The 18,110-nt window shown below is 45.0% G+C and overlaps 1 protein-coding gene across 2 annotated transcripts in view; it reads right to left on the bottom strand.

The window, feature by feature from the left end:
* Nucleotides 1-16,461: 16,461 nt before the first annotated feature.
* The window catches only part of ARL6 (ARF like GTPase 6), a 474,385-nt gene continuing 472,736 nt past the window's right edge, over nucleotides 16,462-18,110 (bottom strand). For both annotated transcript variants that reach the window (XM_078643198.1, XM_078643199.1), the window contains exon 8: nucleotides 16,462-17,033. In XM_078643198.1, the coding sequence (XP_078499324.1) occupies nucleotides 17,008-17,033 (26 nt within the window). In that variant the 3' untranslated portion in view covers nucleotides 16,462-17,007. The remainder of the gene's footprint in view (nucleotides 17,034-18,110) is intronic.

Genomic DNA, 18,110 nt, shown 5'->3' with positions numbered 1-18,110 from the left:
CTCCGGTATCGTGCTCATTGCGACTGTCTGCCTCATTATTGCTTATATTGCGATTGTCTGCCTCATTATTGCATTTCATTTTGTGTAGCGCTTTGAAGCGCTCGCCACTGCTGGGCATTACTCTGCATTTTGTTTAGTTTTATTGTGTGTGTAACTTTGCTTGCCTGCTGCCGAGTGCGTAGCGCTTTTCCACTGCTGCCTTGAAATTCATTTGTCACATAGCGCTCCTTTGCCAAAATAGTTCCTTTACCCTTCGAAGTATTTGTTATTGTTACTGCCATTTTGTTTTGCTTGTTGGCCCGTCCAAGACCCTCCCTTCACCTCGCTCCCGCCTCCCAGCTGCCCCTCCCACGTTCCGCCCCCTCCACTCTGCCACAATGCCTCCACTCTCCATTTAGGACAGATGGACCTAAACGCAGCGTCCACGCGCAGCGGTCGCGCCGAAGGTGTGCCAAAGGTAAGCCCGTCTACGCCCGTCCGCGCCTGGACCGCGCCCAGCGCCAGACCCCCTGGTCCTCGCAAATCCCGCTCCTCCCGCATAAAGTATGACGCCGCCACCCTCCTTGCCCTTAACCCCGGACGCACACCACAATGCTGCGATGCCGCCCCAGGACGTACCCACGGCCCATTCGCCTGCCACTCCTGCAAGTTCACCTGCATCAGGACCCACACCAAATCCTCTTCCTCCAAACTCAGCCCCGACCCTAACCACCTGAAGTGCATCCTGCTGAACACCCGCTTGGTCCACAGACACGCCACAGAACTCTGGGACCTACTCGACACTGCGTCACCGGACATCGCCTTCCTTACAGAAACATGGATGAACGCATCATCAGCACCCGACATCGCCATTGCCATCCCGGACGCTTACAAGATCATCCGAAAAGACCGCACCAATCAAACAGGAGGAGGCATCGCCATCGTCCATAGGAACACCATCAAAATCACAACCAGCTCAGACGATAATCTTGCATCCGCCGAATACCTCCACTTCCAGATCCACACCGACCCTAGGACCACACTTAGAGGCACCCTCATCTACAGGCCTCCAGGAACCCGTACACAATTCAGCGATGACGTCACTGACTTCATCAGCCCACATGCCCTCGCCTCCGTGAACTACATTCTACTAGGAGACCTCAACTTCCACCTTGAAAACAAATACGACAGCAACACCACCACCCTTCCGGACAACCTGGCCAATCTCGGACTCAAACAACTTGTTGACACCCCCACCCATGTAGCTGGACACACGCTCGACCCTATCTTCACCTCCAGCAAACACATCTCCTTCGATCGCACCACAGCTCTCCATTGGACAGACCACAGTTGTGTTCACTTTAACTACAAAACCACCTCGACCCACAACCCCCCACAACCTATTCCTCGAAGAAACTGGAACAAAATCACCACCGACCAACTCCTCACATCACTCAACCAAAACCCTCCCACCCTCTCATTGGACCCAAACCAAGCTGCCACCAAACTCAAACAATGGATCACCCACAGCGCTGACGAATTAGCACCCTTGAAAAACCACCTGATCAAATCAGGTAGCAAAAAAGCTACCTGGTTCAATGGTGACCTTAAAAAATCCAAGAAGCTATGCCGTACCCTAAAGAAAACATGGAGAAAAAACCCAACCACCGACAACATGACCACCCTCAAGGCAGCCTCCCGCAAACACCACCAACTGATTCGATCCACCAAGAAATCAGCATTCAAGGAGCGACTCGACAACAACGCCCACAACAGCAAGGAACTCTTCAACATCGTCAAAGAATTCACCAACCCCACCGCAGCATCTAACAACATCACTCCCTCCGAAGACCTTTGCGATGCGTTATCCTCCTTCTTCTACAACAAAATTGCCGACATTCACAACAGCTTCGAGAACATTCCCTGCGAACAACCCTCCCCACCCCCCTCAAAACCTACACCGCCAACTAACAACCTCAGCGCCTAGAACCCAATCACCACTGAAGACACCATCCGCCTAATGAACTCAATCCACTCTGGCTCGCCAACCGACCCCTGCCCCCACCACATCTTCAACAAAGCAGACTCCATCATCGCACCCCATCTCCGTGATGTCATCAACTGCTCATTCAACTCTGCCACCTTCCCAGAAAGCTGGAAACACGCCAAACTCAGTGCCCTCCTGAAAAAACCCACAGCAGACCCCTCTGAACTTAAAAACTACCGACCCATATCCCTCCTCCCATTGCCTGCCAAAGTCATTGAGAAAGCCGTCAACAGCCAGCTCGCCGCCTTCCTGGAATCCAACAACTCCCTCGATCCCTCTCAGTCCGGATTTCGAGCCAAACACAGCACCGAAACCGCCCTCATTGCAGCGACAGACGACATCCGAACACTACTGGACAACGGAGAAACAGTGGCCCTCATTCTACTCGACCTCTCCGCCGCTTTCGTCACAGTCTGTCACAGCACCCTTATACAACGCCTCAGCAACATCGGCATACAAGAAAAAGCCTTGAACTGGATCATCTCTTTCCTCGCCGGGAGAACTCAAAGAGTCCGACTCCCCCATTCAACTCAGAGGCCACTGAAGTCATCTGTGGCGTACCACAAGGATCATCACTCAGCCCCACCCTCTTCAACGTCTACATGAGCCCACTCGCATCCATCGCGCGCCAACACAACCTTAACATCATCTCCTACGCCGACGACACCCAGTTAATCCTTTCCCTCACCAAAGACCCTAACACCGCCAAAACCAATCTTCACGAAGGCATGAAAGAAGTAGCCGAATGGATGAAACACAGCCGCCTAAAACTCAACTCAGACAAAAGGGAGGTGCTCATCCTAGGATCTTCCCCCTCTGCCTGGGACGATTCTTGGTGGCCATCGGCTCTGGGCACAGCACCCATACCCACAGACCACGCACGTAACCTTGGCTTCATCCTAGACTCCTCACTCTCGATGTCCAGACAAGTCAACGCAGTCTCATCCTCCTGCTTCAACGTACTTCGTATTCTCAAAAAAATCTTCCGCTGGATCCCCCCCGAGACAAGAAAGAATGTCACCCACGCTGTGGTAAATAAATATTTAATTACCGGTACTATTTTTCAGGATACTCATACAAATAGATAGCTCAATAAATAAGAGTCAAGATACGAGGTAGCTAGAGTTGACAGGCTTTAATTAAGCATAAAGGACTGGAACAGGACAGCCTGTACGGGGATGGGATGGCAGGGCCCGGCAGCTGCCGGGGCAGGATCTGGGAATGGCTAGCAAACTTTAATAACAGTGCACAACATTTATAGTTAAACAAAACACATTATATTCAATACAGGGGGCGTAGCAGTAGGCGGAGTTTGTAGCAGTCGCGAAAGATAAGGCATAAAGTGGGTGTAACAAGAGGTGTGTACAGGGCGTATACATAGACATGTGATGCAAACGTAACAGAATATGTCATAAATGGGGCGGAAACATGGAGGGGGCTACCTGAGCAGCTGGGACCTCTAACCTAGTGGTGCGCGCAAACTGACAATGACGTGTTACCAGGGAGAACTGGGGGGCTATGACTTCTGTGCTAGAAGAGGAGACGAAAGTCTGGAGTGTCAGAGCGACATGTACCCAGGCATATCTAGTATCTGTTGTTTAGAGAACATGTTGATAGAATCCAGAAGTTATCAGGGCAAAGGCTAACAGACACTAAGACTGGTGCATGCATTATTCTACATGTAGTGTGTGTGTGAGGAATATTCTATGAATATGAATACAGTATTTTCTTACATGGAGACATAAAGGCTAGACCATGACGGAAACTATTGATGCGATTCAGTAGCTTAGGAATGCAGAGAAGGAGGGCTGGACTGATAACTAGAATCATAACATACTCTTGGCAGACTAAGAGGTAGAGCCAGGCCGAGCCGGGCACTGTGAGGCATGAAAGTAAGCTAAGGGTCAGGGATACAGGTGGGGGCTGTATCGCTCCTCGGAGAGGGTTCAGGAGACAGGAGCTGAATCTGAGTCCGGGCCCTTTTGAGGCCTAGAAACGGGGATAATTCAATGAATTAACGTGCACACTGTAAAATGTGGCAACGTAGCTTTACATAGGCCTGATATTCGTTGTATTCACGAGAACTGGAAACTGACATACTAGAGATGGACACAACTGTAATTGAGTCTTTAATTGATCAGAGGGGAATACATGCATATCGATCATGCACATATGACATAACATGGGGAACACGTAGACACATATAACATGGCAAAATTTACTTTTCCACATTCCCTCCTTGTGCCCTACGTTTCCATCAGGAAACATCTATATTCATGATACCATCTATCATTTCATATAGCATCATTTGCTCGTCTCGAATTGTCTTGGAACGGGACTTAGGACTAGGAATACAAGAGGTAGCACAAATGCCGCAAATCGCAGGGCCACATTGTATACAGAGGCAGCAACTGAATATGATCGCTACTGCAATACCTAGAAATGACAATACTTTCCATCCCCAGGCAGATATAATACTCCAGAGCCAACTGGACCATGTCCAGGTGCCTGGATTCTGGTGTAACTGATGGGCAATTTTATGAAGTCTGGTTATAGCTGAATAAACAGACGGCGCGTTATTAGGAATGAAAATGCAGCAACTAGATCCGATGACTCTACATGCTCCTCCTCTATCGGCCAGTATGACGTCAAGAACGAGACGATTTTGGAGCACGACAAATCTCATAGCAGATTGCTCTTCGGTTAAGTTACCTAGAGCAGAAGTAGTCTCATTCACTACTGCTTCAAGGGTTCTGGTTAACCTACGTATTAACTTACTATTCTGGATAGGTCCTATAAAGAAGAAGAAACCTTTATTGAAATCTTGATATTGTTCTAGAGTAGTTTCAGTTTGATCGACAATTGGGGACTCGATCTCCCTTCTATGCCTGACGTGTACTAGATGTGTGTTTCTATGATAATCAGATGGGGCTAGAAAAACAGGTGGCAGTAGGAAGGCAATGTAACAGGTTCCATCCCAATCGAGGGGCAGACGAACATATGCGGTCTGACCACAAACAAAATAAGAATGACGTGAGGCTTTGAAAATAGATTTCCCACTGTCACTATACTTGACAGTAGTAGTACAATCACTATGTCCTACATGTGCGGAACCATTATTTCGGACACATAATTCGCCTTTGACTGGTAGTACTGAAATGGCAGGTAAGTCTGGAGTAGTATCAGACTGAACATTCAATACCATAAAATTCGAAGAATAATTACCTAAATCATAAACTTCATTTTCTAGATCTAACCCTGTTCTATGGGGGAGACCTTGCTTGTCTGGAAAACATGTTCTATTCAGAAGGGACATATCATTGGAGGATGACGTTAACGTGGACCATGCTCCACACGAACCATTATGTGAAAACGGATAAGGAAAGAGTGGCAGAACTCCCTTCGGTGTCTGGAAAGGGGGAAGTCGACCACACACCCAACAATTAGTAGCATTGCTGGTCTGGTGTGAATAGTGTAACATTCTGATGAATGTGTTATTTCTCATAGCAAGACGATAGGATAACTCGTGAGGAGGCAGATCACTAAACGTGTGCTCTACTGTAGCATTAGGAAACTTATTTACATGAGAAATTGGAAAACATAAATGAAATGCATAACTTGTGCAGGTAACCATCAAACTTAGAAACAATAGAAAACTTAGAAAAACGATACATCGGATAGAGTTTTGACTAACTCTCTCACTATGGGGGTCTATCTCATACATGTCAGATACCTGTCTAACCGTTTCACCCGAGGGGGACTTAGACAATTAAACTGGCTGACTTATTTTACTAGACCGGAGCTTCTTTTTATACTCCTGCTGCGGAGTTTCCTCTAACAGGGGAGGCTTGGACTCAAAGTTTGTAGCGGGATAGTCCTTGAAAATAGGGCAGTCTTTAGAATTCTGGCAGTCCTTAGAAATGGAACAGTCCAATGTTTTTATGCGACATCCATGGAATTTCTTGACGTGGGACAGGTGCACCCAGCCTTTGCGGCCTTCCAACTTCACGGCCGTGCGGGTGGTCAGAAGGACTAGTTGAGGTTGCTTCCAACGGGGCTCCAGCGGACTTGAACGATCAAAGTTCCTCACAAGTACAAAACATCCTGGAACGATTTCATGCGGTTTCACCTCGGTATTGTCTGGAAATGCGGCGGCAACCTGTGAACGACAAGAGTGTAGGGCAGACATCAAGGAAGCTAGGTAATCTGTCAGCATATTACTTGAAACATCTGTAATACTGCGGGGTCTAGGTGTTCCCCACATGTTTGGGGGGCGGCCGAATACGACCTCATAAGGAGACAGACCTGATCTGGAGTGTGCAACCATTCGCATGAAGAATAAAGCAACTGGCAGGGCAACTAGCCAGTCTACACCTTTCTCTTTACATGTCTTGGCAATACGGATTTTCAGGGTCTGATTATGTCTCTCTACGAGACCGGCTGCTTCAGGATGGCGCACACAATGGAACTTCCACTGGTACCCTAACAAGAGGGAAACATGTTTCATGAGCTCAGATGAGAATGGCTGGCCGTTATCAGAATACACGACCCTAGGGAGTCCATAACGGGGGAAGAATTCACGAACCAACTGCTTGGCAGTGGTCGCTGCTGTGTAATCTGGAACTGGATATGCTTCTGTCCACCTGGACAAAGCGCATACAACTACAAGAACATACTTGAAACCTCGACATCGCTCCATCTGAATATAATCCATCTGGAGGACTTCAAAAGGGTGGTCAGGGGGTTGGAATCCACCTTGTTCCACCGGGACACTTTTACCTGGATTGAACTGGCAACATATCATACAAGTACGGACTTTCTGCTTGGCTGCAGCTCGTAAGTGCTTGTTGAACCAAAGGTTCTGTATACTGTCTAACATAGCTTTTTCTCCTAAATGTGCTGGACTATGTGCGGTATTGATAATGACTTGAACCATAGAGTCGGGGAGAAACCATGTGGCTTTTCCCTTCGTCACCCATCCCTGATGTGTCTGGACCCCTCCTTGTTCGGACCATTTCTTGATTTCCTCAGGAGTAGCATGTAACTGTATGTCTATGACATCTTGTGTAGGGTCCTTAACTGTCATACATGTAGTCTGTTCTGGAATGAATGTTGGTGTCTTGTTAACTGGAATGTCTGGTGTCTGAGCTGTAAGCTTGGCTGTTCGATCTGCTAGATCGTTACCTTGGGAAATAATATCAGTAACTTTCGTGTGTGCCTTGCACTTCATGATAGCGATAGCTGTCGGTAAATGTATTGCATCTAACAGAGCTTGAATGAGGAGACCATGCTGAATCTTGGTTCCATGAGAAGTCATGAAACCTCTCTCCTGCCAGAGTACTCCGAAGTCGTGTACAACTCCGAATGCGTAACGTGAATCTGTATATATGTTCACTTTCAGGTACTTGGCATGTATGCAGGCTTGGGTCAGAGCGACTAGCTCTGCTGCTTGAGCAGACAGGGTGTCAATACGATGTCTTTCAATAACTTCAGTTTCAGTAGTCACTGCATACGCGGCTACTAGTTCTCCTGTACTGGTTCTCATACATGAACCATCCACATAAAGTGTCAGGTCGGGATTAGGTAGTGCAATGTCTGTCAGGTCTTGTCTTGGCTTAGTCATTATGTTAACAACTTCCACACAGTCATGTGTGGCAGGATTCGAAGTAACTGACGGTAACAGTGTAGCAGGATTTAGAATGTTGCAGCGTCTGATTTCTATGTGTGGCTGGAACAGTGTCAGTTCATAACCTGTTAAACGTGCAATGGTCAAGTGCTGGGTCTGTGTTCGGTTTAAAAGAACTTCCACGGAATGTGGAACTTGTACTGTCAGGGAGTGTCCTAATACTATGGAATCACTTTGTCTGATTGCTAGAGCTGTGGCTGCAACTGACTTGAGGCACGCAGGCAAAGCCTGGGCTACTGGATCTAATGTGCTCGAAAAATAAGCACAGGGCTTGTACTGTCCGGCTTGAACTTGTGTGAGAACAGATAATGCAGTACCATCACGTTCTGTGACAAAAAGTGTAAAAGGCTTACTGTAGTTCGGTGTTGCTAGAACAGGTGCTTGGCATAAGGCTTTCTTTAATTCATTAAAACTAAGTGTATGTTCCTGGGTCCAAGGGAGGACAGTCGATACGGCTGCCTCCTGTGTCGTTAACTGTATCAGTGGCTTTGCTAGAAATGCATACTGAGGAATCCATTGTCTGCAATAAGAAGTAAGGCCAATAAAAGCACGTACCTCCTTCTGTGTCTTGGGCTGTGGAAGACTCGCTATTAACTGGATTCGGTCTGGTGTCAACTGCCTACCCCACTTGGACAGTAAGTGGCCTAAGTAGATCACTTGCTGGACACAGAACTGGAGCTTTGAAGGGGACACCTTGTGCCCCATCTCGGCTAGGAAATACAGAACGGTAAGTGATGCTCGCTCGCAGTCACGCTCAGAACGGGCTGTGATCAGTAGATCATCGACATACTGGAGCAGGGCAGTGTCTGTTGGCATGTGAATATTGTCTAGTTGTCTTTTAAGTGCTTGACTGTAAATACTAGGACTTTCTGTGAAACCTTGAGGAGCTCGTGTGAATTTATAGCTCCTTCCATTTAAACAAAAACCAAAAAGGTACTGGCTGTCTGGATGAATGGGGACACTGAAAAATGCATTCTTGAGGTCTATTACCGTAAAAAATATGGCTTCAGAATCAATGGCTGTCAATAGGGATGAAATATCTGGGACTACTGGATACTGAGGTATGATACATTTATTAAGTTCTCGAAGGTCAATCACTAATCGATATACTGGAGGTGCATTTGGATCAGTACGTTTCATGACTGGAATGATAGGAGAATTACATACATTGGAGTCAGTTTCTACAACCACTCCTTGAACGATGAGCTCGTCAATAATTTTGGATAAGGCTGCTACAGCCTCAGGTGGCAATCTGTACTGTCTGATTCGTGGCAGGACAATACCTTGCTTGAGGGTCACACGATGGGGTGTGATTTGCATACAACCAACATCAGTTGGACCTTGCGCCCATAAATGCTGCGGAACCTTAGACAATCTTGGATCAAAATCACGTAATACATAGTGACCTTTATAGTCCCTTAAAAACAAGCGTATTCCTTCTGGGGAACAGCAAATTACTGCACCTAATTCTTTCAATGTTTTAATACCTAACAAATTTTCTGGACATGTCTTCGTAAGTAACAAATCAGTAGTTCGGGACAATGGACCAACTTCTAGAGAAACTGGTTTGGAAATCTCGTTAACAATGGGTTTTCCTGAAAATCCAAGGGAAACATTTTTAGAGCCTGAGAGCGGAGCCCCTGGAACCTCGTCATGACTGATAGTAGTCCTACTTGCCCCTGTATCAATCAAAAACTTTCTGTCTTTCCCTAATACTTGACTGTGTACATAGGGACCCTCTTGATCTACAGGTATCTCGATGAGAGGCAAGCCTACCTCCCTCTCTAGGCTGTTTCATGAATACTGTTGATACTCTGGATACTCTGTCTGGGCATACTGGTACATCTGCTGTGTAACATGCTGTGTTGCAGCTATAGGCTGTGAGGCTGGAACTGGCTGTGGTGCATTCTGTGGTGACTGAGAAGTCTGTGAAACTTGTTCTTGTCTAGGCGGACGTGGTCTTTCTTTAGTCTTACCAGTGGCTATGTTGTGTTTCAGAACTGCACACTCGTTTATAAAATGACCTGGCTGTTTACAATAATTGCATGTCCCTTTAACGGGAGCTGCAGGATGACTGGCTTGATTCGGACCCCTTTTCTGACTGTCTTGGGGAACAGATTGTGCAACTAGTACTTTCATTTTCGTATCTTTCATACGTTTCCTTTCGTGTTCTTGCTCTTCCCTGATTCTATTCTGGTGATACTGGAGCATCTGGGCATTTGGGACGGGGTATTAGCTTGCCAAGTACTTTCGACTTTCAAAACTCGATTTTTAACTTGTGGGCTTGAATTCTCGACTAGTTTAGTAACAAAAAGATGAGGGTATGACTCGCTACCTGTCCTCAAACCACTGTTAATGATAAAACATTTCTCGAATCTAGAATAAAAATCACTAGTATCTTCGTCTGGTTTCTGTTTACAAGCTGAGATGGCATCCCAGTCTTCCTTTTTCGTGGCTAATAACCTAGGCAAAACCTGAATCAATAACTCTGGTAATTCTTTACATTTATCTCCAAGACCGGTACCTGGTACACGTGCATTATCTTCAGCTTCTAGAGCTGTCCAATCTATCTTTTTCTCTCCCACCTCCCATTCCTTTTCCTTGAGTTTCTCATATACCCCTGCGGGCAACAGGACTTTTAGCATTTTAATAATATCTGGATACGTATATTCTCCCATACGGAGCATGTCTTTTAATTCACGGTGGAACCCTGCTGGATCTTTGTCATGACAGGGGATTAATTTCTTCATCTCTAAGAGTTCCATCTTGGTAACTGGGGTGTAAACAAATACTCGTTGCATTTCACCATCCGGTGTCCTAACTGGGTGTACTTCTCGTAACGGATGCTGTCTATCTATGTAAAACGGTTTACTTTCCGGAGGTGAGACGTGAACGAAATGCGCATTCAGAAACGTTCTATATTTGTGGCGCTGTTCTAGAATGACACTAATTAAATCAGTACCTAAACCTTTCCATTTATACTGGAGTAACTCGTTCAGAACATCATGTAACGGACCTGGATCAGAATGCTGACCCTCATACAGTGTAATGAGGTGCTGGATCATATACATACCCACCAGTCGCTGCTCGGCTGGGGGCAGTTTCAGAAACATTTGTGCCACTATTTCATCTGGAAAAGTGGTAGAATCAGTAATCCATCGAACTGCTGATCGGGCTAGTTCTTGTTCATGCATAGTACTAAGTTCACTATAACCGATACGTGATTTCAGAATGTGATCGGTAGCTTGAAATACTTGTTCCAGAGAACCTTGTTCTGGTGCTGGAGGATGAAAAACTTTCTTGTGTTCTAGGCGTGAATGTCGGTCTGGAAATCTGATTCTACCTACATACGCTATTCTGGTGGGATTCTCGTCGTCTACCTCTTCAGTAGAAGAGTTGTCTTCTTTCTCACTTACTTGTGCTGCTTTACGATTGTCGTGTAACCTTATTATTTCCTTACGAATTTTCTTGTACATACTTTCTATACTACTGAGTGTCCTGTGTCTTCCCTCGGCTATATTATCACTCCACCTTGTCAGAACTTTCATTTCGGTCGGATCTTTAGTCGGACAATCTTGTTCCCTTATTAAACAATTGATTAGAAACTTTAATAGCATGAGCTGGGTCTCAGCTTTCCTTAGAGACATGATTTCGCCAATACTTTCTGGATCGTCTCCTGTACGGATGAAACGATATATTCTGTCTAGATCTTCTTTCATATTCGGTAGGGTGTCCAAATACTCGGTCACCCGTCTTACACGCAATGAATATATAACCATATTATCATCGCCTGGGACCGGATCATAACGGCATTCGGTAAGAGCTCGCTTGATATCTGCAACGGACTGATATTTGGGCGTACGCTGTAACGCACGTTCATGTAACTCGACTAATGTTACACGTTTGTGTGGCGGTGGGGTACCAGGAGGACCTCCCCCCGCGGCCCCTAAACTGGAATCGTCGACTGATACTCTTCGTGCTGGCAGAGTGACAGATGTAGCGGGTACTTGTACTACGGGCTGGACCGGGGGTACCGTAACAGGTGCTGTAACAGGTGCCCCGGTGGCTGGAGGAACAGGAACTACATTATTTACAGGAGCTGGCGGAGCGGGATTTGCATATTCTGGAACTGTGTCGTCCAAATAGGACGAGAGAAAAATATCAGCTGCGGTCGGTTTGTGACGTAGCTTAATCGGAACTAATGGCGGCGGAAAATTACATGGTGCTTCCGGGGTTGCTTTCGGCAAGCCCTCGGCAAGAAGAGGATACATACCCTTAATGAGGGCATTTCTCTGTCTGTCTGACTGTTCGGCTTTAACTCGTTCACCTATTTCGATCAATTCCCTTTCTTGGGCTCTTTCTGAGGATTCTCTACTTAACTCTGACTTTCTGATTTCTTTCTCTGTTCTCCTGTGAGATTCTTTGCGCCATAACTCGATGGCATCTTTCTGGGACTGTCTGGATTTCTTTTTCCATAATACTTCTTCTACTCGCATGATGCACTCGGCATCCCACGTACCTGATACAGGCCATCTATATTTTTCCTCTAATTCCTTGGTGTACTCCACCCATAAGTCTAGATATAATATGGAACTTATGCCATGCTTGTGATACATAAAATGACCTGGACTGTCCCTAGGCGGGACAGGAACTGCTTCCTCGAGCAGACCTTTCCTAGTTTTTAACTGACGTAACTTAGAGAACAGAGGCATAACTAGGCTGGAGTCTAGACACAATACTATATACAATGAACACAATGATTACTTGAAAAACAACTCATTCATACCACGACATTGAAAACACATGAAATAACATTTAAAATAACAATTCGGACAGAATACTACCTGGAATACTGAGAACAGAAACACATGAATTTCTCGAGAACAGAACAGAACTTACTGGAATGACTAGATGCACTGCTAAAACAGTACGAAACTTACCGGTCTCATAAAGAGACACGTCAGGACCCGCATCCACCTAGATGGACACTTCGTGTTGGATCTGTGTACCCAAACCCACGGACCAGAGACAAATTAATTGACCCTGTCTAAATACTACCCCAGCAACGGTACTCACCGGGCAGCAAGAACGGAAGGCCTCGGACTGGACTGGACTGCTACGACGACGGACGACGAACTTCGGACTTCAGTTACAGGTGGGCCTCCGGATACCTCGGACCTTGGACTCTCGGCTTGGGCTCTGGTCGGGACTCGGCGCGTTCCTCCACCGCCTCGTCTGGATGCTGGACCGCAACCTCCGTCTCCTCCGTGGACCTGAGGGATACTTGAAGCAGAAATATCTGCCGGTGCGCAGGATGGTTCCGTCACGGCTGCAGAGGGTCAGGGGGCTTGCGTGGCTTCTCCGGCGCGTGGGGAAAGGGCAAGTCCCTGTTCGGGCGCCATTATGTGGTAAATAAATAATTAATTACCGGTACTATTTTTCAGGATACTCATACAAATAGATAGCTCAATAAATAAGAGTCAAGATACGAGGTAGCTAGAGTTGACAGGCTTTAATTAAGCATAAAGGACTGGAACAGGACAGCCTGTACGGGGATGGGATGGCAGGGCCCAGCAGCTGCCGGGGCAGGATCTGGGAATGGCTAGCAAACTTTAATAACAGTGCACAACATTTATAGTTAAACAAAACACATTATATTCAATACAGGGGGCGTAGCAGTAGGCGGAGTTTGTAGCAGTCGCGAAAGATAAGGCATAAAGTGGGTGTAACAAGAGGTGTGTACAGGGCGTATACATAGACATGTGATGCAAACGTAACAGAATATGTCATAAATGGGGCGGAAACATGGAGGGGGCTACCTGAGCAGCTGGGACCTCTAACCTAGTGGTGCGCGCAAACTGACAATGACGTGTTACCAGGGAGAACTGGGGGGCTATGACTTCTGTGCTAGAAGAGGAGACGAAAGTCTGGAGTGTCAGAGCGACATGTACCCAGGCATATCTAGTATCTGTTGTTTAGAGAACATGTTGATAGAATCCAGAAGTTATCAGGGCAAAGGCTAACAGACACTAAGACTGGTGCATGCATTATTCTACATGTAGTGTGTGTGTGAGGAATATTCTATGAATATGAATACAGTATTTTCTTACATGGAGACATAAAGGCTAGACCATGACGGAAACTATTGATGCGATTCAGTAGCTTAGGAATGCAGAGAAGGAGGGCTGGACTGATAACTAGAATCATAACATACTCTTGGCAGACTAAGAGGCAGAGCCAGGCCGAGCCGGGCACTGTGAGGCATGAAAGTAAGCTAAGGGTCAGGGATACAGGTGGGGGCTGTATCGCTCCTCGGAGAGGGTTCAGGAGACAGGAGCTGAATCTGAGTCCGGGCCCTTTTGAGGCCTAGAAACGGGGATAATTCAATGAATTAACGTGCACACTGTAAAATGTGGCAACGTAGCTTTACATAGGCCTGATATTCGTTGTATTCACGAGAACTGGAAACTGACATACTAGAGATGGACACAACTGTAATTGAGTCTTTAATTGATCAGAGGGGAATACATGCATATCGATCATGCACATATGACATAACATGGGGAACACGTAGGCACATATAACATGGCAAAATTTACTTTTCCACAACGCACTAGTCACTAGTCGACTGGACTATGGAAACACACTATACGCCGGAATCACAGCCAAATTACAGAAAAAACTCCAACGCATCCAAAATGCATCAGCAAGACTCATTTTGGACATCCCTCGCCAAGATCACATTACCGGACACCTAAAAGACCTCCACTGGCTTCCCGTCAACAAGAGAATTACGTTTCGCCTCCTCACCCACGCACACAAGGCCCTCTACAAACTAGGACCCGAATGCCTCAACACTCGACTGTCCTTCTACACACCCACCCGCCAAATAAGATCCTCCAATCAAGCCCTCGCCGCAGTCCCGCGCATCCGAAAATCCACCATGGGTGGTAGATCCTTCTCCTTCTTGGCGGCCAAAACCTGGAACTCACTCCCCACTCACCTCCGCCTTACACAAAACCACATCTCCTTCAGAAAAAAACTTAAAACCTGGCTATTCGACAAATAACGAAACCCCCCCCCCCCCCCCCAAGCGCCTTGAGACCCTCTGGGTGAGTAGTGCGCTATATAAATCCCTGAACTTGAACTTGAACTAGAGTATATTCTTGTGTCTGCCACAAGTCTACCAGTGACCATATTGAAGCCATTTGTGTAGCCCCTGTGCATTGTTTATGGATTGTGTACCCAACACTGGATGAAAGGCACGGTCCAGCAATGTATTAATGACAGGATTATAATTACCACCTATCAACAACGGGAGGCCACTCCATCCAGCCAGGACTGTTGAAAGTAACCAAAAAAACTGCACCTACTCTGTGTTGGGAGCGTTTAGCACGCCCAGCACCAGCAGAGTACCGTTGAGGCAAGCTTTTATAAAGACATATTTCCAGTTAGAGTCAGTTTTTACTTCTTCTGATACAAATGGGGTCCCCACCCACACCCCTACCAGTACCACTTGCATATGAGGAATAATCAGTAGCATAAACCTGTCCTCGCCAACGACGTCACAGGCGTCCCATCTCCAGACCAGTCAGATGGGTCTCCTGCAGTAGGGCAAAGTGTGCTCCTTTACGCATGGGATAGGAATAGACGAGCATCAGCGCGCAGGTGTGTGCATACCCACCCCAATTCCTGGTTAATATGTTTACAGATGTCATTTTCGCTGTAGCAGTATATTTAACATACTGCCCCAGGCCTGAACGTAGCCTTGTTGATCTTTTTCGTTTAATAAGACTGTTTTTTAGGAAAATTGACTCCTTAGAAACTGGGGTACGGATTTTTTTTTTGTTCTTATGCTATTTCGAGCACTATTGATAAGGAACTAAATGTTTGTATCTTTTATGGTATTATAAACCGAAATAAAGATTTTATGAACAATTTCCACAGTCCCAGAATTTGGAAATTTCACCTCTAGGGATCTAGCTAGCTCTTGACCTATTCTTCTTCAGATTCCTCCAAATACCTAAAATCATTTTCTACACTAAACCCAACCCGTGCCACTAACCCATTTCTGTCTGTTGGTGAATTACATCATATGTCTTGATTAACATCTGCACCTTTGAAGTTTAATGATCCATCGGTTGAATACCTTTGCGCGCTATTTCCTGGTTTTCTTCCCTATCACCAGTCTAGCTATGTTTATTTCTTTATTCAAGTGTTACAAATTTAAAGCAAAGAACACTAGGAAATCAAGGCGAAGCAGCACCACATATAAAACCTAAATAAATACACAAATAATGTATATAATAAAAAGCTAATTTATTAGGAAACAAGGTTTGTTTATTCTGTAACCTAATTATGTGCATTTTCTGGCAAACAGAACGAGACGGCATCCAAACTCCACCTTAAATTACATTGAAACAGATGACGTATTTTCAAGGTGCTTTAATTGAATCATTTCTGCATCTATTTGTTTCTCTCCTGTGTGTATTTGGGTCTATGGCTCAATGGCAAATCTATTAAGCAAGCATCTGGGCCATGCTATATTTACAATATTTAATGCACCATCTCCAAATTTGATGCTATTTTATAGTGGGCATTTTGCAACACTCACAGCTTTGAATAACCATTGTTTACACCCGACACTCTCTCTCTCTCCATCTCTCTCTTTTGCGCCCTCTCTCCAAGTCAGTCTGTGAAAATTTACAGTTCATTGGATAATTAGCCTAGGAAGAATGCATTCATAATGTAGACTGTATGTTTTATTCACAGGGGATCTTGTATGTACAAAATGCACAATAATCAAAATAATTGCATGAACATATTTCCCTAACATTTGAATTCATGTCCTAACACAATTTACATTTTCTCTAATAATATGGATATTAAATTAAACGTTATCAGCCAATATTACATCTGTAGAAAATAATGAAGAACAGGTACAAAAGTCTTGAAATGCAGTTTCTCTACACATTCAAATTGTTTAAACTCACTGATTTATGAAGCAACATAAATTAATAAATATATTTAATCTTTTGCAGTTAATCCACTTCTGTATTACTGTTTGCTCAAGCAGGGAGTAGCCTGATTTCTATCATTTATATGCTACATTATTCTAAACATAGCACTTACATGTTCATGCCAATTTTTAAGGGTCAAAGAGAAGATCAGAGTACACTATTTACAGAACCTTTATACAACCGTTGGTCCTAATGGCTGAATAGTTTTTCTCTTTGATGTTAACAGACGCTTGCATTTAGTGTTCTTTGCAGGAGTACACTCTCCAAATAATATTTCATGTCTTCACTGCTTGAATCTGGTCTGATGGTAAAAAAAACAAAATATATTTAGGGACATGCATAAACATACTAACTGCGCTGCTGTCAAAAATAGTATTACAAAAGTAAAAGACAGGCACTCGGGAGTGCTTTAGTAACTTTTGTCAGGTACCCAGAAATTATTTAATAATCACAACATAAAATAAAACAGAAAAGAAAAACACAGAAAAACAAAATTGCATTGGCTGCTTAACAAATGGCAACACAATTGTGCGCATCACCGCTTGCCAATTTTGAGTATTCATAGATGGTGTAGGGCCTACAAGAAATTAAAGATGTTGTGAGCAATTTTGGGATTTCTTATTTAGTGTAGAGGGGCCATATGTATCAAGCCTTTTTGTGTTCGCAAACGAGCAGATTCGCAGAATCTGCCCGTTAGCAAATGAAAAAATTGCTTTTCCTATGTAGCAAACCTAATTTGCGATTTGGTACCTGTTACCAAATCGCAAAATGGGTTTGTGATTCGGTATTAGGAAGGGGCGTCTTTGGGACATCCTTTCCTAATACCAAATCGCATTCGTGTGTATGAATGTTTTGTGAACGCATGTGCGGTCACAAAAATCCACATTTTACCACCTACTTTAAGAAGGTGTTAACCCATACGCAAATGGGAAGGGGTCCCCAGGGAACCCTTTTCCCTTTGTGAATGTTTGTAAAAACGTTTAAGAGCAGGCAGTGGTCCCACGGACCACTCCCTGCTCTTAAAAAATTAAAAGAAAACTTTAGATTTTTCGTTATGTTAAGCATCTTGTGTTCATTTAACGAAAACGGGCTGCTTAAAAAAAAGATTGCTTTATTTAAAAGCAATCACGGACGTGGTGGTATGCTGATATCAGCAGGCCACCATCCCCGTGATTTGTGCGATTCCTAGGGGGTCCCAAATTGCGACCTACCTCATTAATATTCATGAGGTAGGTCATATGCGACCCCTAGGAATCTCAAAAGATGTACTATACACCTTCATACATTGCATTTTGTGATTCCCTAATTCCGAATCCTTGTGATACATCTGGCACGAGATTCACAAAAACATATTTCATCTGTCAATAATAATGACCTG

The sequence above is a fragment of the Lissotriton helveticus genome, chromosome 5_1 (assembly GCF_964261635.1).
Source record: "Lissotriton helveticus chromosome 5_1, aLisHel1.1, whole genome shotgun sequence".
Taxonomy (NCBI): Eukaryota; Metazoa; Chordata; class Amphibia; order Caudata; family Salamandridae; genus Lissotriton; species Lissotriton helveticus.
The sequence above is the reverse complement of the archived record's forward strand: the minus strand, read 5'-3'. Positions and strand labels throughout refer to the sequence as shown.